Source organism: Mesoplodon bidens (assembly GCF_964165515.1).
Source record: "Mesoplodon bidens genome assembly, chromosome: 19".
NCBI lineage: Eukaryota > Metazoa > Chordata > Mammalia > Artiodactyla > Ziphiidae > Mesoplodon > Mesoplodon bidens.
Window position 1 is genome coordinate 53,450,748 of NC_138179.1, and position 27,717 is coordinate 53,478,464.

The window sequence follows — 27,717 nt, forward strand, 5'->3', positions numbered from 1 at the left end:
TACCGAAGGATAGGTGTCTTAACGGTGCCGGCCTGTCCCTTAACTGGACCCTTTGGCGGGAGGAGGTCGGCAGCCAGTGGGTGGGAGCGGGACCCATTCATAAAACCCAGGGCTCCTGGCTGGCTCCTCTCATTGGCCCTGGGGGGAGGAGGCGTGTCCTGCGGGTGGAGCGAGCCCCGGGGCCCAGGGGAGTGGGAAGATCCACGCCTGGGTGCAGCGAGGGGGCGTTTCTTTCCTTTCCCGGCAGGACTTTACCCCTCGCTGTGGTCCTCCTCTCTCCCCCGGGGTGGGGATGGTACGTCCCACCCTCCTCGCATTCCCGCCCCTCCGCCCCTCCTCCCCTCCGGAGCAGTGGCGCCGCCGCCATCTTGGCACGTCAGGTTGAGGAAAGAGCCAAACGCTAAATTTGGGGGGCCCCGAACAGGGAGACACTCCGCGGTAGACAGCGAGACCTACCCAGCCCTCCTCCCCTCCCCGCTCGGCGGCGGGGCTCTGAGGCGCGCGGAGGCCGGCTCGGTTCCTGTCAGGCCCGGGGAGGAGGAGCGGGCCTAGCGGCCGCTGCCTCCCCAAAACGGGCGACACCACCCAGGCGGGGAGGAAAGGGCCTGGTGACTGCGGGGCTGCTGCACCGCCCGGGGGCGGGGTGCAGAGCGGGCCGGTCGGCTCCCTGGGGCGGGGCGGGAAGGGCGGAGCGTGGGGCGGACGGAACCACCGGGGCGGGGTGGGGAGGTAACGGGACGGGCGCGACCATGGCGCGGTGAGGGAGCGGGGGTGGGGATCGGTCCGGGGGAGGCCTGGGACCGCTGGCTTGTGCGCCGTCTCGGACGCCCCCCCTTTCGCTGCCGCCGCCGCCGCCCCGGGCATGTCGTCCAACTGCACCAGCACCACGGCGGTGGCGGTGGCGCCGCTCAGCGCCAGCAAGACCAAGACCAAGAAGAAGCATTTCGTGTGCCAGAAAGTGAAGCTATTTCGGGCCAGCGAGCCGATCCTCAGCGTCCTGATGTGGGGGGTGAACCACACGGTAACCAGCTCCCCGGCGCGCGCCCCTCCGAGCGCGGCCCCGCGCGTGCTCACGCCCCCCGCAGTCCCGGGCCTTTGCCCGGCGGGCCCCGCCAGTGACGCCTGCAACCCCTTGCCAAGCCAGTTGCACGCCCACCCCACCCTTGCACGCCGTCCCGGCCGGGTGTGCCTCCCCGCGCGCCACGCGAGGCCTGGTGTCACCGTCGGTGGTATGCCGTCGCGTCCTTCCCTTCTCTCCAGTCCCTCAAGCTTCCTGCGTCTGGCTTCGAGCAGCTCCTGGAGCGCAGAGGGAAGGCCTGGGTGGGGTGGAATGGCTTTCATCCCTCCTTTCTCTCTTCTCGCCTCACCCCGTTTGTTGCATTTGTTTTCCCCCATGTTCCTTATAATTGGCTGCCTAGCTCACTGTCCAGTTGACAGGGCAAGTGGCATTGGCCTGCCTGAGTATTCCTCTATTTCTGGTCGTTCGGTTGGTGTGGCTGCTCAGAGTTTCCCCATCCTCCAGACCTCCTGGCCACTGACTGGAAATCCTCCTTGGGTTTCCTTTTTTTCTTCTTGAACGAGAGGTATCAACTGGAGAAGCACAGGCTTCCTTGGACCACAGACACTTTAGCAGCGTCTTCCTGGGTTAGGGAGAAGGGAGAATGTAACCATTTGAGAGAAGGTGAGGCCTGCTTATGAGGACCACTCATAGTAGAGATGATGTGTCTTCCTGAATCCTGTGGTGTTCATGTCAAAGATGCTGACTTCTCAGTTATTGAGCTTTCTATTGTATGGTCATAAGGATGTGATAATGGACAGTGATTAAGATGAGAGAGGGGTTCCCTGGATCCTTGGGGTGTTTTGAGATTGGCCAACAGCTCCTGTTAGGAAGTTGGAGCCCCGCACAGTATTTGATCTGGAGGACTTCGTTTGTGTCCTATTTGTTTGGCGTCTTCTTTCTCTTCCAGCCACTTGCTCTTTGCATTCTGACCATTTCATTGAGTCCCTACACCGGAAATGAGAAGAGGAAGTAAAAGGGCCTGAAATGCCAGCTTCACCAACTAAAAGTTTGGAATGAGAAAAATGAAGCTAATGGCTTGAGTTTCCCGTGAATATCAGTTCTTTAGGCTCCCTGACTTTTCTGAGCACTGGAAATTGCCCACAAGACCAAATGATGACAGAGGGGCGCAGGGCCAGCGGGACCTTTTGCTTTGCTTTTCTAGAAGAGCCTCTGGCTGGAGACTGATGAACCGTAGTCTGAGCCGGGGTTTTAGATCCTTACCGCTAATACAGAAGTGCACATGGGGGTCTTGGGCAGGTTCGTGTTTTCAGTAACCTCACGGAGGTGGACGTCCTGGCCAGGGTAGGGAGAACCGCTGGTGTAATGCCTAGACCTCTGGGAGCTGCTTGATTCAGTAGTCCAGCAACATCTGTTGCCACTGCTTCCTGCTGCTTCAGGGGTCATCTGACAACATTGCAAGGGAAACTGGGTCATCACAATGTGAACCCTGTGTCCCTGCCTTGAAATCAATCCTTGATTTTGTGGTGCAGCTTGTTTCTCACTAGAAAGCATCCTGTCTGTATGGAGAATTGGTAGAGGTCTGAGAGTCAGGAATGTTACAGCTAGTCGTAAGGGACTTTGGGTCCCTTATTTTAATACATGAAGAAATGGAGGCCCTGGACGGAGGATTAGGTCACCTGTGGTCCAGTACTGTGGGCTGTGTTGGCCGATGGTGGTGCTTGAATAGGGGGTCTCGTTTTCTTTGCCTCCTTTTCCTTGTTCTGCCTCTCATCCAAGTGCCAGGACAGATAGGAACCACGGTCTTGTTAGAGAACCTGAATGTTACGGTCAGGTGTGTGTGCCTGTGCCTGCCAGTTCCCAGGAGTGTATGTGGTGCTTGGTTTTCTGATAGGCAGGCGATGAGTCTCTGGCAGATAAAGAGGCAACTGTGATTCCTAGTCACCCTCTAGTTTTGCTAACTTTAAGAAAGTTTGTTTGAGAGCTAGCTGGGAAGGCATTGACTTTAAGCAAGACCCAAGCCTCTGGACATAATGAGCGAACACCTCAGGGGAAATGCACTGTGCACCACTGCCCTGGACAGGCCGAGCTTTGGAGCTCAGTTAGTCAAAAGTTTTCTTGCTTTTGCTTAGCCTGCAGTAAGGTCTAGGACTTCGTGGGTCCCCATGGGAAATGGAGCATCTCCCCAGAAGACTGTAAAATCTTGCAGTTCTCAAGGGGGTCAGGACCACATTGTTTTGGTGGATTGATAGCCTTTCTTGGAGGTCACCTTCCTTCAGAAGCCCACCGTTGCAACTTTTTGCAATCTAAGTTTTCCGATATCACCTTTTCTTTGATTCTTTAGTTTCTCACCCATTTAAGCGTTTAGGCTGTGGTGGTCTATGGTTGATGGTGTATGAGACATGAAGGATGGATGTGTCTTTATCTGTAGTACAAGTCAGTTACATACTCTCTCATGAGGTGGTTAGTTTACTTCTGGGTGGAAAAAGAGGCCTTTGAACTCAGTGATGTAATAGGAGCTCCTCTTGTGGACAAGAGATGCAGCCCCTGGACTTTGCAGAGGAAGACTGTGTAGGAAACAGGGAGAAAAAAATCAGAAGACTTTGGATCTGTCAGGGGAGAACTAATAAAGAGAGAAAACCAGAGTTTTAGTGAATGAAATACAGCCCAGAGGGTCTGGAGTTAGGGAAGAGGTGGCCTGGGATAGGGGTGTGGAGACCAGAGGAGGCAGACCTGGCTTGATAACCTGTTGGCCATTTTAGGAACCGCGTATGTATGAAGCCTCACCCCAGTGATCAGAAGGAATAGGGGAGGTTGATGGTAACTATGTTTAACTATTTGGGAAGCTGCCTGACTGGTTCTTCAAAGTGACTGCACCATTTTACATTTCCACTGGCAGTGTGTGTGGCTTCTGATTTCTCCACATCCTGTCAACACTTGTTATTGTCTGTCTTTTTCATTATAGCCACCCTAGTGGATTTGAAATGGTATCTCATTGTGATTTTGATTTGCATTTCCTAGATAACTAACAATGTTGAACATCTTTTCATGTGCTTATTGGCCAGTTGTATATTTTCACTGGAGACATATCTATTAAGATCCTTTGCCAATTACTTTTTGCCCATTTTTAAATTGGGCTATTTGTCTTTTTATTATTAATTTGTAAGTCTTTATATATTGTAGATACAAGTCCCTTATCAGATACATGATTTGCAAATATTTTATCCCATTCTTTGGGTTATCTTTTTTACTTTCTTTTTAAATTAATTAATTAATTAATTAATTTTTGGCTGCGTTGGGTCTTTGTTGCTGTGCGCGGGCTTTCTCTAGTTGCAGCGAGTGGGGGCTACTCTTCGTTGCAGTGCGTGGGCTTCTCATCGCGGTGGCTTCTCTTGCTGTGGAGCACGGGCTCTAGGCACGTGGGCTTCAGTAGTTGCAGTGTGCGGGCTCAGTAGTTGTGGCTCGCGGGCTCCAGAGCACAGGTTCAGTAGTTGTGGCGCACGGGCTTAGTTGCTCCGCGGCATGTGGGATCTTCCCGGACCAGGGCTTGAACCTGTGTTGCCTGCATTGGCAGGAGGATTCTTAACCACTGTGCCACCAGGGAAGCCCTGTCTTACTTTCTTGATGGTATGTTTTGAAGCTCAGGTTTTTAATTCTGATGAAGTCCAATTTATCTATTTTCCTCTGGTTGTTTGTCCTTTTGGTGTCATATCTAAGAAGGGTTTGCTTAACCCAAGATCGTGAAGATTTACTCCTATATTTCCTTCTAAGAAAAACTCAGCGTTTTCTAAGAAAAACTCTTTTCGTTTTAGCTCCTACATTTAGATCTGTAATCCATTTGGAGTTAATTTTTGTGAATGGTGTGAGGAACAGATTTATCCCTAAGTCTGCTCCGCTCTCTCCCACATTCTACCCCCATTCTGTCCACACATTTTCTTTGCCTGATGCAGACCCAGAACCTCCTTTCCCTGCCTTTTTCTCTTTTCCTGCTACTTTAAAAATCTTTAGTAAATAGGGACTTCCCTGGCAGTCCAGTGGTTAAGACTCTGCGCTTCCAATGCAGGGGGCGTGGGTTTGATCTCTGGGAACTAAGATCCCATGTGCCGTGCAGCGTGGCCAAAAAAAAAATCTTTAGTAAATATTCCTGCTCTAGTGAAGCCTTTGGATGAATTTGTCCTTCAGCACACCTTCCCACCTCACAGAGAATACTGGGACTCAAACAGGAAAAGAAAAACCAAGGTGTAAAAAGGAGGAATAAACCCAGGGGTGGATTTGTTGGCACCTGTGGCTCTCTGTTCTTGCCCCTTTCCTTTCTGGAGTTTCACATCTCGCTTGGACCTCCTTGGTCTCGGGAATGTGTTCCCCGCACGTCATGTTTTCTGATGGTGGCAGGTAACAAATGATTGTCGGTGGTGGCCAGCCCATTGAGGAGCCACCCACGGAACCCTGGGACATGTCAGGAAGCCTGCATGCCCAAACGCACGCCTCCTGGGTAGCAATTCCTATGAAGGTCACAGAGGGAGGTGGAGGCTTCTGGAATCAGAAGTTCACCAGACTAGAACTAGTGACTGAATTCTCATGTCCAGTAGGATCAGCACAGAGTAAACTCTCTGCTTCTAAGTTGTTTCTCACTCAGCTTGTTTAGCCTCCTCATTATTTATGCTGATGGCTCATAGAGTCAATATTGTGGATAATCCAAAAACCACTTACATGATGTGAGATACAACAGACTCACCATCCTAATATGTTCTGTTTATCGTGCTACTCAAATGAGTTTACATTCCGCAAGCGCACTTCTGCTGAAGGTGAAAGAGGTTGGCCGAGAAATGTGCTAGATAGTAAAGGAAAGGCACGTCTTCCTGAAACATTGCTTTAGTCACAACCTTTCGTGCTTCAAAGCTTTTGGTCACTCTCCTTTATTCTCCTCTCCCTGGCATTTAAGACTCTTTACATTCTGGTCATAGCCTCAATAGCTAACCTTAATCATCTTTCCCATCCTCCAAGCCATGAACCTTCGGCATGGTCACACCAGCTTTGCTGTCTCTTTTTCTTTTTATCCTAGTGTTAGCCATCTTTCAGTCCCCCTTTCTAGCCATCCATCCCTCCGACCAACATTTATTGTGTAACTAATGTGTGCCAGCCATTCTGCTAAAGACATAAAAATGGGTAAGGTATAGTCTCTTCTTTCAGGGGCTCACAGTCTAGTGGAGAAATGAAACATGTCAGCAAACAATTACCCAAGCGGATGGGATATTTACGATATAAAGATGCACAGGGGAATGAGTAACTAGTTCAACCTGGGAAGACAGGGAAGCTTTCACAGAAGTGTTATTTAGTCAGATCTTGGATGATTCTCTTAGCTTTATTCCTTCTTCTGTTCTTGCTGCCATAGTCTATTACCTGAACTATTGTAATAGCCCCATAAATGGTCTTGCTGCTTCTTATCTTTGCCCTGTCCAATCCTTACTTGATTTTGATTCCAGAATTACCTTTCTATATCACCCATCTGATCGTGTGAATTCCCAGACTTAAACCTGATCAGACTTAAACCTGAGAGGACTTCCCATTGCCTGCATAGTTAAGTCCAAATTTATCATATAGTGGACAAACTAAGTTCAGATTCAGGCTATGTCCCTTAGTATAGCTTTGGAGTAGTAATTTTTCTCTCTGAGCTTCATTTTCCTTTTCTATAAAATTCGCATAACAGATTCCTTGCAGATTATTAGGACAGAGGGAAGGAATGGAAAACACTACCTTACCCCAGGTAGGTAGTCTTAGCCCATAAGAAGGGTTGCACAGCACAGTGTAAAGAGCTCAGGCTTTGGCACCAGCAGACCTGGGAGCAAATCCTGACTCTACACATAGTGTCTGTGTAGACCTTGAGCGAGGTGCCTTGAACCTTTTGCAAAAGGCAAAATCAGATTAATAATAATACATGTGACTATTAAGTATTAGAAGTATAGAATGGGATATATATGTGAGATATATGATATATAGTATAATATAAAGCACTGGCCACTTACAGACATTCCATAAATAGAAGCAGCTGTTATTTACTAATATTGATAATACGTGAGGCTGCTCACCTGTCTTTCCAGTACTGTCCCCCTCCACTACTTACGACCTCCCTCCTACCCTGCCACTCTCCCCCCGCCCCCCTACCTAAAATGGGCAGTGTACTTTTACAGCTCTGAGGCTTGTTTCTGACTGTTCCCACAGCTGGGATTCCCTTCCTCGGGTTTTGTGTTTTGTTCCTTTTTTTTTTTTGGAGAACTACCCTCCTAGGCCTTGCTCACAGGTATTTCTCTCTAGCTTCCTCTAGCCACCAGCTCTCCCATGCCCAGGCAGCATCAATCATTTCTTAAGCTACTCTTCCGTCTACCTTTATTCATAACTCTATAGCACTCATCACGTTGTATTCGTTGTTTGTTATCTGTCTTCCCAGGTAAACAGAGACCATATCTTTTCATTTTTGTATCCCCAGCTTCTGGCACAGTACTGGCGCATAGTAAGGCTATGCTGAGTAGAAGCTAACTGGATAGAAGTTTGGCAGAGTCTGAGCCAGATCAGGAAAGACCTTAATTGCTAGGCTGAAGGAGTTAAAACTTTACCCCGAGGTTGGTGAGGAGCCATGGAAGATTTTTAAGCAGGGTGTAACGTGATCTTGTTGTGGTTCTTCCAGTGTCAAGTGCTCTTGGCAATACCAGGAGGGGCATTAGGTTCCGTTTCTAGCCTGATGTGTAAGGGCTGGGAGTCTGACTGACCATATTAACCTCACCCTCCTCTGACATGGCTGTTCTGTTCACCGTCCCTGGGTTCTCACTTACTTAAATGCTCCTTGACTTCAAGCTTGACCGTACCATGGGTTTGTGTCATCTCCCGGATGAAAGGATAAGCCTCCCACTTTTGTGTGCACAGTGCACACAACGCTTCCCTTGCCGCACACCCCCTTCTCCCTAACATAAAATGAAGCATGTAGTAGGTATTTCAGTAAGTGCTTGTTCATCTGAAATTGAATAGAATTCTCTGGGGATGTAAAATTTAGCACAACGAAAAAAAAATAGTACAGCTAATCCCTAGAGTGAATCATCTACATGTGGCCCAGTGGAAATGAGGGTGAGTTTACGTAGTTCAGCTATATGGATTGTTCAGCAATATATTATCTGTTAGAAGTGTCCTGCTGTTGGATTGTATAGTTGAGAATAGAGATGAATTGAGAACTAAAAACTGACCAACTTAACAACTCTTCAAACTATGCTGCACTTAGAGTTAGTTACACAGAGAATTAACGAATGGAACATCCCTGAATAGCTCTTATTAGAATAATTCATCCTGGCTAAGGGGCAGTTGACCCCTCGCAAGCGTTTTAGTCTTTCCTAGTTCTCCGAGTAACAAGCCCTGGCCATGGCACAGAGTCTGGATTTTAGACTAACCCAAATCAATCAGTAGCAGATACTAGAACCTTTTGGTATAAAACCATATTCTTTGAGCCAGTAATATGTTCTTTCTAGCATGGCGGAATAAGCTAGAAAAGGCAGAACTTAACTTTTTTTAAATCTCAGAGCCAGGCTTAATATGCCAGGAAAAAGGAAGTGGGACAGCTACAATGAATTGTTTCTGTTGGCAGAAAAATGATGCGAAATGGTTTCCTCTCTAGGCACTCACTAAACAACCAGCTTGCCTTGTGAGCACCCCCTGGAATGGTAACTGGCCGAACTTTTTTCTGTGGCTGTTGAGCCAGTGGTGGGCATCTCAGACCTGGATGCTGGGAATTTTAAGGGTACGATTTGAGGACTTTGGACAAATGATGTACTCATGTAGTCATCATCCTGAACAACATACAGAACGTTTCTAATAGCCTAGAATTGCGCCTCTTACACCCCTTTATAATCATCCACACCCCCCACAACGCAGGCGGCCTCTTACTGGATTTCTGTCACTATAGATTATAGAATTTCGTATAGATGGAATCATACAGGCTGTACTTTTACATTGATGCCAGTCAGTTATGCCAGCAGTTTATTGTCTCTGCCCCACTGCCAACTTACACTGCTACCCTACGGCCCCTCCCCATACACATACACTCGTATGCCTTCCTTCATTTCCCCATGAGTAACTTGGATTTTTCACCAATTCTAGGAAGGTATGTTTTTCCCAGCCCAGTTACTACATTAACTTGAACTTCCTCCATCCTCTGACATTTCTAAATAAAAAAGGTTTGGAACATGAAAGGAACAGCAAATTACATGGTATTTCCCCCCATTTATGCTCCTGGAGGAGTCCTAATGACTAGGTTATTCCCTCACTGCCACATGGGGCCTCATTGAGATAATAGGATTTGCAAGGAAAGTATCCAGGAGACACAAGACTGTGCTCCCCCTGCCCCCTATCCATTAAGTCGGGACTAAGGTTTCCTCTCTAAATCCTGAATGCATTAGTGGCAACCGGGTTGAGGGTCAAATGTCAAATACTCTGCTGTGATGGGAGAGGACATCTGTGGCTAATTAGACCACTAATTGGCTAAACTGGGGATGGGGAAGGGCAGGAGCTGCCCTCTCAGCTCTGCACCAATGGGAAGCCAGTTCCCTGTGCAGCCTCCAGCGCCCTGAAGGGGGGATGAAGGACAATGAGAAGGTGTGTTTGCAGTGGGGGCAAGGCACCCTCCCGCATCTCCCCCAGTTCAGCACAAGAGAGGACATGGCTTTAGGGACTGGCCCTGCTTTAATTAGGAGAGTAAGAACGAGCCAGTGGCCAGATGTCTACCTCTTCTGCTCACTTTAAATTTAATCCTTTACTTTGGAGATAAGAGTTACATACCCACATAAACCCATCCAGCTTTTTTCTTGCCCCAGGCTGATTTCTTGAGTGGCCCCCAATTGTAATGAAGATGTTCAAAGCCCTCAATCAACACTCACATAGGTTGGGTGATATTTATTCATAGATCCATTTATTATTGCATTTGATAAATACGTATATAGTACCTGCCATATGCAAATCGTGGTGCCAAGTACCATGTGTGGAGCCTCCAAGGTCAGTTAGATGATCTTTGCTTACAAAGATCAGTGATAGGATCTTGCCTAGCTTATAGTCAAGCAGGCTTGTGAGGTTTGTAAGCATTAACTGCATGGGAGGGAGGCTGTGAGATGGCCAAAAGATGGATACAAACAATGCTTCAGGAATTCCGAGACAGGAAAGAACATTTATGGTCTAGAGAATCATGGAAGGCTTCGTAGGGGAGGTGCCTTTTGAGCTGGACCTTATCAGGTGGGGAGAATTTCAGTAGGTAGAGGTGAAGTTGGGAACTTATTTGAAGAAAAGAACAGAAATAAAGACAAGGAGGGAATCCACGGACGTGTGTTTGGTGAGATGGTGGCATCCACGGTGTAGCACATTGTCTCTCTGAGGCAGGTGGCTTGGCTGAGAACCTCACTTTCCCCTTGCTTTGCAGATCAATGAGCTGAGCAATGTCCCTGTCCCTGTTATGCTGATGCCAGATGACTTCAAAGCATACAGCAAGATCAAGGTGGACAATCATCTCTTCAATAAGTAAGTTGCCTGCGGAGTGGGTTCAGGGTTTGTGGGCAGTTCTTCCCCTCAAGGCAGAGAGCCTCCCACACCTCGCCGTGGTGAGGACAGGCAAGCAGCTAGCAGGGTGTGTCAGCAGCGCCTGGCTCACAGAGCTGAACAACTGGCTGGGAAAATGCATTCACTATGTGCCTCTGCCCCGTGTGCAGCCCTGTCATCTCAGTCCTTTATCAGCCTACCTCCAGTGTCCCTCGGGGCTTGTGGCTCGGCCCAGGGTGATTCATCTAGGGCCAGTTCAGTTAACAGTGAGCTGCTCGGGAGCTGAGGTGTCTAGTACGAGGCTGACAGCAGTGGGCCTATCTTGATCTTAGTCTGAGGCAAGGAGCTGCCAGGCATGTTCCTGGCCTGGGATGCAGCCAAGCTTCTTTCTTTCCAACTAGTGTGTGAACAACAGGCTGAGCATGGTGCCCAGGGGCGCTATCTAAAGTCATCCTTCCCATTTTTGCTCATTGTGGCTCCTTGGATTAACACTGGTGTCTCTGTCTCAGACTTTGATGGAGCAGCCGCCTCACCTGGCACAGCCTGGGGCCTGCTGTAAGCCCTTCAGAGGCCTTGCTTTTTCATCCTCCTGTGGGTCACCCAAGGAAATACTTGCGGCTCACACTCTCTTCCTTTCTGCCTTGAATCCTGGTTCCCCTCTCCATTGTCTCACCGTCTCCACCACCTCACCAGCTGGGCTCTGTCACCCCACCACTCCCAGACTGTTAGCCCAGAGGAGAAGCTTGATTTGAAAACATCCATCAGTGGCCTCTCTCTGCCATAGTCAGTAATGACATCATATTCTAGAAGCTGTCTGTCTTCCTAGCTGCTACTTGCTAAGTGGCCACCTGTATAGAAGAAAAACGGTGTTTCTCCTCTCCCCTCGCATCACTACTCACTTCTGATACCAAATGTGTGTGTTTCCCACACATCAAGCAATTCTGTAGGACACTAACTGGGTGTCCTACAATTCAGTTCAGTTCTGACACTCTCGACCTGGAGTTAGCATCAGGTCTCACAGGTTAAGGGCTGAGTCCCACAGGACTGCCCCTCCACCCCGCTTCGGACGCCAGTCTCAAGTCCAGGTTGTCACCTGTGCTTCTGGCCAATTTGCTGTAGATCAGAGGTTCCCATGACCCTCCCCCTTGGGTTGGATTAATTTGCTTGAGCAGCTCACAGAACTCAGGAAAACAGTTTACGTACTAGATTACTAGTTTATTATAAAAGGATACGACTCAGGAACAGCCAGATGGAAGAGAGGCATAAGGCAAGGTATGTGGGAATGGGCAGGGAGCTTCCATGCCCTCTCCAGGCACACGACCTGCCCCAAACCTCCACGTGTTCACCAACCTGGAAGCTCTCGAACCCAGTCCTTTTGGATGTTTATGGGGACCTTTTTATGACAGCATGATTGATTACGTCACTGGCCACTGGTGATTGATACAGCCTCTAGCCCCTCTCCCCTCCCTGGAGGTCAGGGGTGTGGGACTGAAAGTTCCAACCCTCTAGTCCTGGTTGGTTCCCCTGGCAAAGAGCACCCGTCCTTAGAGGCTTAACAAACGTCACCTCGTTAACATAAATTCAGGTGTGATTGAAGGGGGTTTGTTACAAATAACCAAAGACGCCTTGATGACTCTTACCACTTAGGAAATTCCAAAGATTTTAGGAGCTCCGTGCCAGAAACAAGGACAAAGACTAAATATATATGTGTTATTATATCCAATGTCACACCACCTAAGGAAGGAGAGGCAGCGCTACCCTGTGAGGCAGGAAAGGGGATTGTTCTGTGCCAGAGGTCAGGGCTCAGGTGTGGCCATTGTACCAGGGTCCATGGTGTCCACCACACTGACATCGTGGCCTAAAGTGGACATCCAGTATCTTTATTTGTTTTTTCATCTTTCTTGATTCATTCTGTCTTTTCAACAACTGCTTACGTGCTAGTTATTAGACTGCAGTGCTATTTACTAGAAGATCAGGCCCCTGCCTTCATGAGAGGCCACTGGTTTTTATTTTCTTGAAGTCTACCATCCTGGAGTAGTCAGAGGGACATATTTCTTTTTTTTTCCCCCCCTCAGTTTTATTGAGATATAATTGACATACAGCACTGTGTAAGTTTAAGGTGTCCAGCATAATGATTTGACTTACATACATCATGAAATGATTGTCACAATAAGTTTAGTGAATAGCCATCCTCTCTTATAGATACAGAATTAAAGAAATAGAAAAAAAATTGTTTTCCTTGTGATGAGAACAGAGGGCCATATTTCTGAAAGGGAGTTCCTGAGCAGGTTGACTATTGTCAAGATGGAGGATTTGGAGGAGGCATCCCTTCAAGGTGATTCTCCCTCCTGGGAGTCTGTGGATTGACTAAGGAGTGGGGAGGGCATAGACTGGTGCCAGGAGCCAGCAAACGAGGCTTCATGAAAAGATGGGATCCCAGTCAGTTGACTGAGGACCTCTTCAATCTAAAGCACCCTCTCCTTCCATCCCGATGGAAGCCAAGGGCAAGACTCCCTGGGTGTGACCATCTTCAGGATGTATTGATAGGAGCATCCCCAGAGGAGGGGGGTCCTTTGATGAGAAAAGCCTTTCCCTTTAGCAGTCAGACTGACATTTACCTCACAGCAGCTCTTCACATGTGGCCACCTACCTGCAGCAAACACAGCGCTTGTGAAGTAGGGCCAACACGCAGTCTCACTTCTCTGCAGGTAAGGTTTTTTTTCCCTTTAATGTAAATTTTATTGAAAGATAGCATGTACTCAGAAAAAGTACACAAATCATAAGAATACAGCTAGATTAATTTTTACAAAGTATATACAAGGAATGTGAAGTTTTTAAACTTTTACATGCTCAGAATCACCTGGAGTGTGTGTTAAAAATGCAGATTTCTAGACTGACCTCCAGAATGCTGAGGGCTTAGCAGCCTACATTTTAAGTGCTGCAGATTGTTCCGATCCAGGTGACCTGTGGACCACACTTTGAGAAGTCCTGGTGTATGAGTTAGAGGAATAAGAAGTTCACAAAAACATGTCTCTGCTTTTCCCCAGAGAGAACCTCCCCAGCCGCTTTAAGTTTAAGGAGTACTGCCCCATGGTGTTCCGAAATCTCCGGGAGAGGTTTGGGATTGATGATCAGGATTACCAGGTATGGGGTGTCTTTGCATAATCGGAGGGGTTAGAGAGTGGAGGGGGGTCAGGAAGCCACAGGACAAGTAGGGAAGCAAACGTGTCTACTGTTCTTGTGCTGCGTTGTCCTGTCATGTCTCACTCCAGCCCAGGCAGTCTTTCTCCAGTGTTGGTGGGCTCTTGGAGGGGTGAGGGCCTTAGAGGTGCTTCTCATGATGCCTCGCAGGCTCAGGCTCCTCTCCCTGGGAGGGAGCACAGTGGGAGGGAGAGGGGTCTACGGAAGCTGCTTCATTTTAGTGTGACATTCCCAGTCTAGGCTGAAGAACCCTTCTCCTTTGTAGTTTGACTTAAAAGAGAGAATTATTGCCAGCGGGAGATGAGGCCTCTTAACGCTGATAAGACAGATTATAAAAGGAAGGCTTCAAGGGTAGTGTAACTTCTTGCCAGGTATGAGTGCCACCTCCTAAGCTCCCCTGTCCTAACAGTTGGGAGGGGGGCTAGGCATGGCAGGGCAGCTGCCCCCTTCAGGGGGTGATCATGTCACAGAGGCCTTTGGCCTATTGGGAGGAATCAATCCCAATATCAGGGACACTCTAGCCTGACTCATTGTCTGGAGCTTCTATTACTTCTCCACCTAGCACCTTCCTTGGACTTCTTCCCCTGGCAGACAGCCTGGTGGTGAAGGTGGGAGAATTTTCCACTTCACTTGTGCAGCGGTAAGAAATACAGCTGATTTTCAGTTGTCTGTTGGGGGAAAAAAGGAGTGTGCAGCCTAGTGAAATCTAAATGGATGCTCACATCTTGTAAGATAGTGTCATTCCTCCCATCCCACTCCCAGGAAGTCTTTCACAGAGTAGATCCTGAGAAGCAGGGTCTCCTTCCCCCTGTCCTCCACTCCAGGGGGCCTCCTGAAGAGGAGGGTGAGGGAACGTGAGAGGAGGAAGAGATGCCAGGGACTTGAACAGTCAGGACCAGCCATGTCCAAGAGGTGCTGCGAGGTCCTCCAGCCCCTCCTGTTGGGACCAAGCCCTGAACTAGGTCAGGCCCTGATTGGAGCTTGAGGCTTTTGGAGAACTTCTTGCCGTTCTTGGCAAGGCTGTCGGGCACCTTCCTTCCACGGTAGCTCTTTCCCTTCCCCTTGGCCATCTAGCCACATCCTGTATTTTTTCTCTAATAGACTTTTGGGCAAATAATTGTGCTCAAGACTGAAATAGGGGCAGGGAAGATGGTGTTCAGAGAGGGGACTCTCTGCTCTTAGACTACCCGTGACTTAGAGAGACAGGAAATGCTGCGTGGAAATGAGGCAGGGGTCGAGTTAACGCTTGTCAACCCCCTGTCTTGTGACCTCCCGAAGGTCTTTTCCCAGCATCTGCTTGGTGAACACATCTCTTTGGTTGACTCACACCTTCCCCTACTCCCTCCCCGCTTGAGGCTTCTCCCGCCTTCTGATCCTAATGGGAACGGGGCTCCGAGAAGGAGCAGGGACAGGTAGAAATCTGTCGGATTTGCCTCCCGGATCTGCCTCGTAGCTCTGCAAAGACAAACAGGAGTTTGAGGTCAGGGGAGAGGTGTTGGGCACAGTGGTGAGGACCAGCTTCCTGCTTTGGGAAGGGTTTTCCGGCCTGAGGGTGCATACAGGAAATAAAGATGACTGCGTCCACTCCTTCCTTATGCTTGACTTCTTGAATATTTCCTAAGCTTTGTCTCCGTCACCCCCAAGAGACTGGGAAAATCATCTCATGTTCCAGGTGAGGAAACTCAAGAGTAGAGAAGTTCCGTGGCTCACCCAAGGTCATATTACACGTGAGCACCAGGATTAGAACCCAGGGCCCTAACATCTGAGGCCGAGTTTTAGTTCCTAGAGCAGGCTCTCTAGGATCAGAATGAAAAGAAATATTTCAGTCAGTCCTCTTCCCATCCCAGTCAAGGATTAGGAGCAGGTGGTAAGGAACAGCTCTTGTCTCTCTTGTAGAAGACTTTATGGGAAAGATGTGAATTTCCCATGAGAAAGGGGGTGGATAAGGTCCCATCTGTCTCAGTGTTGTTGGCCGTAGAGCAGTCTGACCCATAAGAGAGGACTCAGGATACAAGTCAGAGTCTTCCTTCCCCTCCCAAGACCAGCTTTTGTCTCGGTCCATCAGAATTCAGTGACGCGCAGTGCCCCCATCAACAGTGACAGCCAGGGCCGATGCGGCACACGTTTTCTCACTACCTATGACCGGCGCTTTGTGATCAAGACTGTGTCAAGTGAGGATGTGGCTGAGATGCACAACATCTTAAAGAAATACCACCAGGTATGGTGAGTCAAGAGCCTCAACAGCAGAGGATGGGTTGGTGGAAGAGGGAGAGGAGCCCCCGGTAGAGCTTCTTGGGGGGGCTTGGTCCTCTTTGGTAACGGCAGGTACCTCCTGATAACCAAGCACTTGCCCTCCCCCAGGGCCGTGTTTCTGTGGGGTGAAATGCCTACTTGAGAAAAAGAGAAAAGAAATGAAGGCATGTTATGGATCCAGTCCCAGTCCCAGTCGAACAGCTGTTTCTCGTCAGAGTTGGAAAGTTTTCACACTCTGGCACCTGCCTCACTTCTTCTAAAAGAGGTCCTGTCGGCTCAGCAGGGCTGCTGCTTTTCCCGCTCCCATTCTCCTCTCATCTGGAACTTGCCCATGAGAAAAGCAGGAAGTGCCTGTCCGAAGCCTGCCTGGGTCTTCAGGGAAAGCTGGCTTCTCTCTGGCCACCTGAGAGGTGGTGAAAGGGACTTCTGGTGTTGCGGGAGTTACAGCAGAAAACCCTGGGGCCTGGCGTGGGCGAGAGCTTTGGGTACGAAGCCGTTCAGCTTTCCCAGGCGGCCGCCTCACCGCCCTGCCTCGGCGTCCTCTCTCTGCCCTTCGGCTTTCCCGTGTCAGGCTGGCAGAGAAGACGCAAGTCCTAGATCAGTGGTTTTCCTGCAGAATCCCAATCGGATGAAACCAAGGGGGCTCTGCACTGCCTGCTCAGCCTCTCACTCTGCCTTGCCAGTTAAGGGTGGTGGCGGCTTATACCTGTTGTAAAGTCACAGGGGTCTGAGGAACCCCCGTGACTTCCTAGGATCCAGTTTGTAAACCACTGGTCTAGAGGCTAGAATCCCAGGGAGCGTGTTAGCCCAGGAAGAGCCCCATCCATCCTGGCACCTTCACCTGTTCCTTCCCTGCCTTCCTTTCTAGTTCATAGTGGAGTGTCACGGCAATACCCTTCTGCCACAGTTCCTGGGCATGTACCGCCTGACTGTGGACGGCGTGGAAACCTACATGGTGGTCACCAGGAATGTGTTCAGCCATCGGCTCACTGTACACCGCAAGTATGACCTCAAGGTAAGGGGCCCTGTGTTTCCCAGCTCTGTGGCCTCCCTCTCCCTGAGGCTTGGAGGGTCCACGACTCCAACTTCCACATAATGGGAAAGCCGGAGTATATGTTTTCGCGTGGGCAAGTGGCTCCGGAGTGGATGTGCCTAATTCTTATGAGCCAAAGGCTGTCTCAAGCCCAGGTGGCAGTGACCAGAGGTTATTGAAGCCCCCAGTGTTCCATATTTATGTAACAATGGACGTTTTTCAAGTCCTGTCAGGAGGATGTGCACACAGAGGGCAGCAGTGTGGGGACAGGCTGTGCGGACACAGGCACCCTGGCCGCTGCCCAGGCCCCATGGACCGACAGCACAAGCCCATTTCTGGACAGAAACACACGTGTGCCTGGGAAGCACAGCGCTCCGTTGTTCTTGAACCTGGCCTCCTGGCGCCCGTCTCCTCACACCACCCTCCCTCTCTCTGCTGCAGCTGCACTGGTTTCCTTTCCGTTCCTGCAGTGCCCGTGCTCTCCGCCTCCCCAGATCTCACACAGGCTGCCTGCGGTCTTTTCTCTCCCTGCCCTTTTCTCCACCCCCACCTTCCCCCACCTAATTACTTCCTACTTAACCTTCCGAGCTCGGCTCAAATATCAGTTCTTCTAGGAAGCAGGCTTTGGCCACCGCCTCTCCCCACTCTGGCCCCTGCCCCTGTACTACGTGCTCTCAGAGCGTCCTGCCTTCTCCCCTGTACCACTGAGCACCATTGTAATTAATGGGTCAGTTAGTCGTGTACCTCCTGCTTACTGCCTGTCCCCCCTGTTAGAAGGAGAGTTCCTTAAGGGCAGGGACTGAGTCTCTCCGTTCGGCCCGATACCCTGAGCACGTGTCTGGTGTGTGGTCAGAGCTCTGTCAGTGGTCTGTGACGGGGAAGTGGACGAGTTGCTGCCTCCTGGCCCCTCTAGGGGTCTAACCCGCCTGCCTGAGTTCTCCCGCCGCCTCTCCCTAAAGACCGGTGCATGTGTTTTCGATCAACGGAATTTGCCTCAGCTGGACGTCTCCTGACGGCTCTTATCCTTTCAGGGTTCTACTGTTGCCAGAGAAGCAAGTGACAAGGAGAAGGTATGCTGGGGCCTGTGCTGATCACTTGTGGAACGGGTCGCTGGGAATCAAAAACACCTTCTGTTGGCCATCCTGTCCCTTCCTCTGCTGCCACCCCAGCCTAGTTCCCAGACATGCGTTGCGGTCTGTTGATGTGAAACGCTGTGTCACTAAGCTTGTGTCTGTCCTCATCCTTGGCCTAGGCCTTGGTCCCCGGCCTTTTCCTTTGCCCTTGCTGGGTTCTTCATAGTCCTGGAGGGCTGGCAGTTTCCATCTCAGTCCAGCCTGAATCCGTGGGGGGCTGGCTGCTTGAGCCCTGAGGTAGTCTCAGGGCTCAGCAGGAAGTCCTTTGGTCAGTCCTCATTGTCTGATTCGTGCTACATATTTGCCATCCCGGCCTGCCCGAAGCTGGGACTGTAGACTCCTGGACTGAGCTATTGATTTGGCAGCTTGGCCACCTTTGTGCTGAGGACCTTTTCCTTTCCTGTACCATTGCCCCCAGCAGAGGACTCCTTGGGGTGAGCAAATCAGGCCACCAGGCTAACACTGCTATTGCTCTCTCAGGCCAAGGACTTGCCAACCTTCAAAGACAACGACTTCCTCAATGAAGGGCAGAAGTTGCACGTGGGAGAAGAGAGTAAAAAGAACTTCCTGGAAAAACTGAAACGGGATGTAGAGGTATGCATTTACCCTCGTTTTCACTTCGGTTGAGCAGGACCTCCTCTTGTCCCCAGAGCAGGAACCTCTTTCAACTTAAGAAAAATTGAATTCACCACTTCCCAGGAGTGTGGACAACAGGATGGGTGGTGATTTGAGCCATGTAGGTAGTTATTTGCATCTAAAGCTAGTGCAAATGTACATTCCATTTGGGGGCACACAATTTGTGCCAGCAGAACCTGTGTAACTCAGTTCGGAGTGCTTTCCCTCATCTCTTCTCTAGTCTGTTCCAACCACTTTTTCAGACTCCTCTTCAAGCTTCCTTTCTGGTGGTGTCCCCATAGTGGAGGGGGGCGGGCATCCAGCTGTCAGAGTGACAGGAAACCAGCTATTAAGATCCACCAACTGTGCCTTTCTCTGGCTCTGATTCTTCACTTACCTAGCAGCATTCTGGTTGGAATGGGACTTCCTGTGGAGAAGTTCCTTTGGGGAGGACAGGTGGTAAATAATGGATGTGATATCTGATAACTCAATGTCTCCTGTTTTTTTTTTTTTAATATTTATTTGGCTGTGCCAGGTCTTAGTTGCGGCACGCGGAGCTTCATTGCTGCGTACGGGATCTTTAGTTGCGGCGTGTGGGATCTAGTTCCCTGACCAGGGATAGAAACCGGGCCCCCTGCATTGGGAGCACAGAGTCTTAGCCACTGGACTGCCAGGGAAGTCCCAATGTCTCCTATTTTAATAAATTGGAAGCCTGTTCATTAAAACCAAATTCTATAAACTTTAGAAAATGTTTTATTTTTTTTATTGTGGTAAAATATGCATAACATAAAATTTACTATCTTAACCATTTTGAAGTTGAGTGGCATTAAGTACACTCACATGGTTGTGCAACCATCCCCACCATCCATCTCCAGAACTTTTTCATCTTTTCAAATGAAAACTCTGTACCCAAGAAACGCTAATTCCCCATTCCCCCTTCTCCCTTGCCCCTGGCAACCACCATTCTACTTTGTGTCTCTGTGAAACTGACTGCTCTAGGAATCTCATATAAGTAGATCATACGGTGTTTGTCCTTTGTGTCTGGCTTATTTTCACTACTGTAATGTCTTCAGGGATCATCCATGTTGTGCTATGTGTCAGAATGTCCCTCCTTTTTGAGGCTGAGTAATATTCCATTGTATGTATATACTACATTTTGTTTACCTGTTCATCCATTGATGGACACTTGGTCACTAGTTAAGGTTAACTAATTAATCTAGTTTCTAGTCTCCAGAGAAACAGAATAGGGTTTAGATAGATAGATAGATGTTTATTATAAGGAACTGGCTCACATGATTATGGAGGTTGACACATCCCAAGGTCTGCAGTTGACCAGCTAGAGACCCAGGAGACCTGATGGTGTAGTTTTAGTCCAGAGGCCAGCAGGCTTGAGACCCAGGAAGAACTGATGTTTGTCTGCATCTGAAGGCAGGAAAGAACTGATGTCCCAGCTCAGAGGCAGTTGGGCAGGAGGAGTTTCCCTTTTACTCACAGGAGAGTCAGCCTCTTCGTGCTTCTCAGCCCTTCGACTGATTGGACGAGGCCCACCTACTTTAGGGAGAGCAATCTGCTTTACTCAGTTTACCAATTCAAACGTTAAGCTCATCCATAAACACCCTCACAGACATATCCAGAATAATATTTGACCCAATTTCTGGGCACCCAGTAGCCCAGTCAAGTTGACACATAAAATCAACGCTCACACTTGGATTGCTTCGTTGTGAATAATGCTCCTGGGAACATGGGTTTAACAGACTTCTGTTTGTTAGTAAGCTTTACCTTAACCACCCCCTACTATGTTTGTGCTTTTATTCTGACATTCGGTTTGTCCAGAGTCTTTCTCCTCCTTTTCCTCCTTTTCTCCCTACTCTGCCTTCAAGAAGAATTTCAGGCAGTTGACACAATTCATTTATTGTCACTTGCATGTTACTTTATAAATGTTTGCAGATGGACGGGACGGGGTGCGGCTCACAGAGTCTCTCTTTTCTGGGACCGTGGTCCCTTCTCCTTCGGCCTTCAGAGGGCATTGTCCAGAGGTGCTTGCAATGGTGCCCCTCACCTTTCTTTCCTGAGGAGATTCTGCTGATCTCCTACCACTGGGGCTTCTTATGCTTTTAGTTGTCTCCTGGGCCTGTGCATAGAGCCCCTCTGGTCCTGTTATGATTCTCCGTCTAGTCAGTCAGACAGTTTCCTGCCGTGCTGCGGGTTCATTTGTGACCATGGCAGGATGCCTGGCACATGGCTGATGGTGGCTGCTGGCTAGTTCACAGAGGACTTGGACCAGTGATTGTGGCGTCACATTAGTTAAACTGGAATGCCAGTTGGCCATTTCCGTCCTGTATCGTTCCCACGCTCTTTGTTCTTCTCCAGGTCATTGAGTCCTAGCTCAGGAGACTCGGATACCATCCTGCTCCCAGCACTCGTTACATGGATGAGGAATGCGCAGTGCAGCGTTCCATTATTTCTTTCCTCCACCTCACCGTGGCCTCTCTTGATCCCAGACAGAATTGGCTCTTCCCTCTTCCTGCGGTGCTCCTTCTGCTTGTACTCCCGCAGCCTCTGCCTGCCTGACTTCTCGTCATTCATTGGGCCAGGCTCAACTCCTTCCCTCAGGGAGGCCCTCCCCCCACTGCTGTCGACCCCTGCAGCCCCTCGCCCTTGGGGAGTGACTGTCTTCTCCATTAGACAGTGAGCTCGTTGAGGGCAGAGGCTCTGATGTCTTACTCTCTGCTGTATTTCAGAATGGGAGAATTAAGTTGAAAGGAATGCCTTTTCTCCCCTCTCCAGATGCCACTTTGCCTCTCCAGATGTCCCTTGTAACCCCTTCCTTCCATCTCTCCTCCCGCCACCTCCCTAGTTCCTGGCCCAGCTGAAGATCATGGACTACAGCCTGCTGGTGGGCATCCACGATGTGGACCGGGCAGAGCAGGAGGAGGTGGAGGTGGAGGAGCGGGCGGAGGATGAGGAGTGTGAGAACGGCGGGGCGGGGGGCAGCCTGCCCTGCTCCTACGGCACCCCTCCGGACAGCCCCGGCAACCTCCTCAGCCTTCCCCGGTTCTTCGGTCCTGGGGAATTTGATCCCTCTGTTGATGTCTATGCCATGAAAAGCCATGAAAGTAAGTAGGAGCCTCTGCCTGCCTGCCCCGTCCCCAGCCCTCATCCTACCCGCCCTCCCCCACTTCAGTGGGCCTCCATCTTAGTAACTGCTGGCGTTGGCCCCTTTCTGCCTCCATCCTGGGTCACCAGCAGTAACTCTGTCTTCTGGGGCGCTGGGGTCCTTCTCTGTCAGGGCTTCCTTCACCTCTTTGCTTGTCCTGGATAGCTGAGGCCTGGTTTGGCTCCAGTTCATGGGACGGACAAAGCCTCCTAAACAGTGTCACGTCAACCCCACAGGGTGGCTGTGAAGATCAAATAAGATAAGAGCTATGAAAGCTTCTAAGAACTCCATGGGTCATTCCTTTCCTCACATTCAAAATGACAGGGATGGATCTGGACGTCGTATCTGAGGGTTATGGACCCAGCTGCTTTCTGCTCTCCTCCCCGCCTCTTCCTCCTTGCCTGCTTTCCCTCCCCCTTCAGGTGCCCCCAAGAAGGAGGTTTATTTCATGGCCATCATCGATATCCTCACGCCATATGATGCTAAGAAGAAAGCTGCACATGCTGCCAAAACAGTGAAACATGGGGTGAGTTCTTGGTGTCTCCATCCAGGCCAGGGCGGGTGGGGCCTCAGAACCCCAGGGAGGTCTCCTGCTCGAAGGAGATGCTCTCATGGCCCCTTCTCCCAGGACGGGGACCAGGAAGAGCAGCCTGCCTGGTTGCCTCGTGTTCTTTCTCCGCCATCTACGTCCCATCCCCTCCCTGCAGCTGGCTGATAGGCCCAACTTGCTTTTCCCCTAGTTCTCTGGCTCCTTCCCCAAGGGCTGCTGGGCACGTCATGCGTCTTGTTGACCGCCAGGAATGGCTTTGTTTACATGCCCACACTGCTCGCCAGAGGCCTGTTTCCCCATGGGCTTCAAACTCCTGTTCCCTAAACAGGGGCCCCCCAGAGCTCTGGGGCCCCTCTGCCGCCTCCCCATTTCCTTGTTCCTGCTTCAGTAGGAGCAGCCCTGGGATTGTGACTCAGAGGAGTGGGGCCAGGGCACTTCGGAGACATGGGAACCATTTCTCAAGGTGGCCTGCCCAGTTGGGGGCGGGGGGTAGTATTCAACTCTAATGTGGAGCCAGGGGCTCCTGAATACCCAGGCCCCTCCTAGGTACAGCCTCCTGATTAGGACCTCTGTGTATTACAGGCGGGAGCGGAGATCTCAACTGTGAACCCTGAGCAGTACTCCAAACGCTTCAACGAGTTCATGTCCAACATCCTGACGTAGTTACCCTCTACCTTCAGCCAGAGCCAGAGTGCTGGATGTGGGGTCGGGGATTGGAAGAGGGAGAGGGCGTTCTTTGGGCTGGATGGGAGGGTGGGGAACAGAGTGGCGGGTCGGGGAGGGCTTTAGCAATGCGACTGCAGCCTGTGACACTGGAAGAGACTAGCTGGAGAGGAGGGGGTGTGCTGTGTGTGCGCGTGCTCACAGGAGGTAACCTCACCTGCTTGCCCTTGATTTCCCCCCCGTTTGACCCAGGTTAAAAAGGGGTTTCCCTTTTGTTACCCTGTAACTTTTTAAGATACCCTGGGGCTAGAGCTGACTTGGTGGGTTTATCTGGGTTCTGTCTCTGAAATTTCGTTGCTCCAGATTTGCTATTTATAACGATGTATTTCGACACCCTGTCCACCCCCCCCACCCCCCCCCCCCGACCTGCTCTCACTTGCCTTCCATTAGAGAAGCAGCCAGAGACCCAGCGAAGGGTCCTCTCAGAGCAAAGCGCTCTGGTGCCACAGGAGAGGAGGTTAGACACCTCTGCCCTCCCTGCTGCATCTGATCTTGTCTAGATTAACCTTCAATTTCATGGAGTATTGTGCACAGCTTCCTCCACTGTTTCAGCCTCAGCTCCAAGTGAAATGTTACATGATTCCTCCATCTAAATGCTGTTCTTCCCGAAGGAACACTCCAGATCAACATCAGGCATCTTGGATCAGAATCAAAGATCTCAGAGGGGAGTGAGTTCATCCTCATGGGATGGTAAGGGGTCGGGGGCTGCCGGGCTCTCGGACAGCTGGTTCTCAGAGAACCCCATGATCACCACCCAAGCTCCTGGGCTCTCTCGGCCCCTGGAGTTCAGATGTCTTCTCTATAAAGCCTCCCACTGAGTCAAGAGGAACTAGAAACACCTTTGGATATAACAGGACCCTCGTGCTTAAATGGTTATTTCCCCTTGGGAAAGCCCAGAAAAGCTGATGAGTACCGAATGAGATCTTGTGCCCTCCATCCATTTACTTCCTTCTGACCTTCTCCCAGGCACTCTCATTTGTAGGTGAGCTTTTAGCTGGGGGCAGATCTCCATGTGCCTGGGGTGCTCCTTGCAGAGATACCTCTTCAACCCCCAGGGCTACCATGTAGGTAATCTGACTCCCTGTGGTTTGTCACCTGGATGGTTGTGGCCAGCAGGGAGTGGTGCCCCCCACCTTGGAGCGTGGCACCCAAGCCTGAGGTTGCTTCTGAGCCACTTGAGGATCTGACCTGGGAATCCAATTTGGAGGCTTGATGTACGATTCAACCTGGCCCCAACCTTGGACCTCTTTTTCCTCGATGGCCCCTCTAGACTTTTTGCAGATCTGCCACCCACAAGCCTCCTCAGGAGTGGCATCCTGCAGCTTCCTTCAGGATCTCTACCCACCTTCTGAGCCGGCTACCTAAGCCTCAGAATTGTGTCCTTCTGCAATGCCATCAGAGCAGTCTGGTCTGGCTAGGAGAGAAAAGAGCCCTGTGTTGGGGGAGGTACATTCCTGCGTCTTCTCACCATCTCACCAGGAACTGGGGTCTTGGGATGAGACACGGTAAAACTTGTAGATAACTCCGCAAATGGAAAGAAAGTGTGTGGAACCATTTTGAATGAATGGATTGGTTTCCTTGGCTCCCTGCAAACCTGGCCAAGCTCAGCTTCTGGAGCAGGAACAAGCACCATCTCTGTGCCCAACCCACGGTATTTAGGTCACGGAGGAATGGAGACCGCATTCTTGGACTCTACTGGGGCTGTCGGAACCCTTCTGGAAGAGGCAGACGGGCCAAACAACTGCCCTGGCCCCAGGAAGGGGCTGTAGGTAGCTCTGAACGTCAGCAGCAAGACCGCGACGTGACCTGGAGAAGAACTTGGAACCAAGTGGCTCGTGGAGAAAACAAATTCGACTTAGGAAGGGATTAGTAGGAAGAATGTTTGGACTCGATTTCCCCACCTCCCAATCAAGAGTGAAAAACTTGGATCTGCTCCTAGTCGAGCCCAGCATCTCCCAAAAGCTTTTCAGGCTGTCCTCTCGCAGCCTCCGCAACCTTGGGCTCCCTCGGCTTCCTGCATTTGGTCTGCTGATCGTGTCGCCATCATGTTGTACGAAAAGTGTAACCAGTCGTTATCAGTTGAAGGTGAGCTACCAGGTATCTAACTTCTTTTAACATCGAGTTTTTGTGGGCTTTTGTTTTTGTTTTGTATATTGTTTACATTTTGAGAGGTAGCATTCTGTTTTAAATGCTCTTTTTGTTTTTCTGACAGTATTGTTGACTGGGTCAAAACATTTAAGCTGTGGTTTGGTGGATTTTAAATTTTGTTTAAAGCTCATTCTCTGTGCTATCTTCAAAACCTTGGGTTTGGTCCTTTAACTCCTTTGGCATTCAAATGTTTAAAAGCTATTTATCTTGTTTTATACAAGTTTTTTCTCTTCTTTTTGTAACGATGAAGATGTTAAATTTGGTTTGCAGTCTGAATGTAGAGAAAGTGAAGTGATCCCCAAACCTTTGTGTTTTTTCTCCAAGTCCCACCATGTCCCTCTCTGGGCAGGTGTCTGAGGGGCAGTGATTACCCTCACCGTCACTCTTTAGAGCCGTGAAGAAAAGCTGAGTGGTCTCATGCCATCCCAGAATAATTCGGGGTCTCCCAATAACAAAGGCATAAGAATAGAACATGGCTGACTGGGTGAGGCCTGGATGGGGATAGGGCAGGATTCTTCTCCATTCTCTCCCTCTGCCATTTAACCAGTCACAGCTTCTCCCGTCCTGCCCCTCTTCTGAAAGTCTATGGCTGAGAAAACTCTAGTATCCCAAGTCTCCCCACCAAAGTAAGGGGTTCTCTGAAAACTCCACCTAGACCACTAGAAGGTGGCCTCTGGCCCTTGTTCCTATTAATGAACCACTGAGTCTTTGTCCCCTAGTGCAAGCTCATTCCCTGTGCCCTGCAGTTTGGGGGTTATGGGGCAGGCTAGGAAGCCAGCAGTTCCAGAAGCACAGCCTGAGGCGATGCTCGATGTCTCCTTACCTAGCTCAGGGGTTACTGGTCTGCGGGACGTGCTGTGAGTCGCCCCTGTGGCTGCTCTCAGTGGCACTCCCTAGGTTCCCTCCACAGGCAGCTCATCATCCCTTCTCCCTCTTCCTACTTCTGTTTCTCTCGCCTGTGCTTTAGGCCTCAAACAGGTACCCTGGTAGCGCTCAGGGCTTGGGACTACATACTCCTGCCCTACTAACTTTCCCCTCTTCACAGTCTGCCAGGGCCTGCCCCAGGGAGGTGGATCAAAGACCCAGGACTTTTCTCAGTAGCCAGTCCCACCCTCCTAATTGTCTGTTTACCAATTCAGGTTGGGAGAGAGAAGAAATTTCAGCAATCCCCAGCATTTGAGCTACTCAAGTGTTAGGGGCCAGAAGGGACAGTGTGTTTAACACAACCCTTAGAAAGCTCTGGCCTTAGACCTGTGGCTCCCCCAGTTCCAGAGACCACTTTTTTCTGGCAGAAATGTGGGGAGGAGGCTCCAGCCTGAGCACAGGAATCAAAGGGAAAACATTCAAACTGCCCCCAAATCTACCAGCCATCTGCAGGCGGCTTTGTGACACAGCCCTAGCCTTCTTCTGAAATGTGCCATGTATGAAGTATGTCTCCAGAGGGACGAGGAGAATCGGCTGTCCCCGGCGGGCAATCCTTTGGAGGCTGGGGAGGAAACTTCCAGCGGAGCTCCTTCCCCTTACTCAGAGCCATTTTGGGAGGAAGTGGGAACCAACAACCTTTGGGGGAAGGCCTGGTGCGGCTCAGCACACCCAAGCATCAGGTCAGGTCATTGTAATTAAAAAATGTGAATGAAGTTTAGATTCAGCTTTTGGGGGAGCAGGATAAACTACCACCCCACCATATGTGTGTGACTTCTCAATTTCCCACTGCAATTTCCATTTTTTTAAAATAGGAATTTTCAACCCCCTGTGCTTGTCTAATGTCTGCTCGGAACAATTCGAGACCCTGTTAACTGTTTTAAGATGCATGCATGTTAAGATGAATCTCCAACCCGAGGAAAAAAATAAAATTCAAAAAAGGTTTGTGTACACACCTGTTATGTATGAGTCCTTTGGAAATGAGCCTTTTATCTATCTTTTTCATAATTAAAAGGTTTTAGTCCCAGTTTTAGGGGCTGCTTGGGCTACATCAGGGTATGGCTTGAGTCTGGGGAAAGAACAGTCAATGACTTTGGTCACCCACTCTCAGATGCAGTTAATAAGCAGCGGTTAAGAGCACAGGCACCGGAGCATCTGCCTGTCAGCTGCCATTACCACACTCGCTGAGGAATGGACCAACAGCCCCTCACTTCTCCAGCCGCGGAGAACCAACACTTGCTGGGAGCCACACACGCGACACACCTGTCCTAGCTCTCCCTTGACTAGCTATGTTGCTGACTTAAACAAGTCACCTCTGTGTGCCTCCGGTTCTCCATCTAAACTTTTAGCTTAAAATCTAGTGGTTCTCGGGCTTCCCTGGTGGTGCAGTGGTTGAGAATC

At 50.1% G+C, this 27,717-nt stretch overlaps 1 protein-coding gene across 1 annotated transcript; it reads left to right on the forward strand.

Annotated features, from left to right (window-relative positions):
- Positions 1-725: 725 nt before the first annotated feature.
- On the forward strand, positions 726-27,267 carry PIP4K2B (phosphatidylinositol-5-phosphate 4-kinase type 2 beta). The gene is made up of 10 exons (XM_081219138.1): positions 726-1,021; positions 10,467-10,564; positions 13,630-13,726; positions 15,849-16,001; positions 16,905-17,051; positions 18,101-18,139; positions 18,683-18,796; positions 21,675-21,933; positions 22,397-22,500; positions 23,107-27,267. Exons 1-10 carry the CDS (start codon positions 863-865, stop codon positions 23,185-23,187), a joined length of 1,251 nt encoding a protein of 416 aa, XP_081075264.1. The 5' UTR covers positions 726-862; the 3' UTR covers positions 23,188-27,267.
- Positions 27,268-27,717: the final 450 nt, after the last annotated feature.

Excerpts from the sequence above, each read along its gene's own strand:
- PIP4K2B (XM_081219138.1), top strand. The coding sequence starts at position 863 with ATGTCGTCCAACTGCACCAGCACCACGGCGGTGGCGGTGGCGCCGCTC. Across the intron at positions 1,022-10,466 it reads TGTGGGGGGTGAACCACACG|ATCAATGAGCTGAGCAATGT; the intron begins GTAACCAGCTCC and ends CTTGCTTTGCAG. Across the intron at positions 17,052-18,100 it reads ACCGCAAGTATGACCTCAAG|GGTTCTACTGTTGCCAGAGA; the intron begins GTAAGGGGCCCT and ends TTATCCTTTCAG.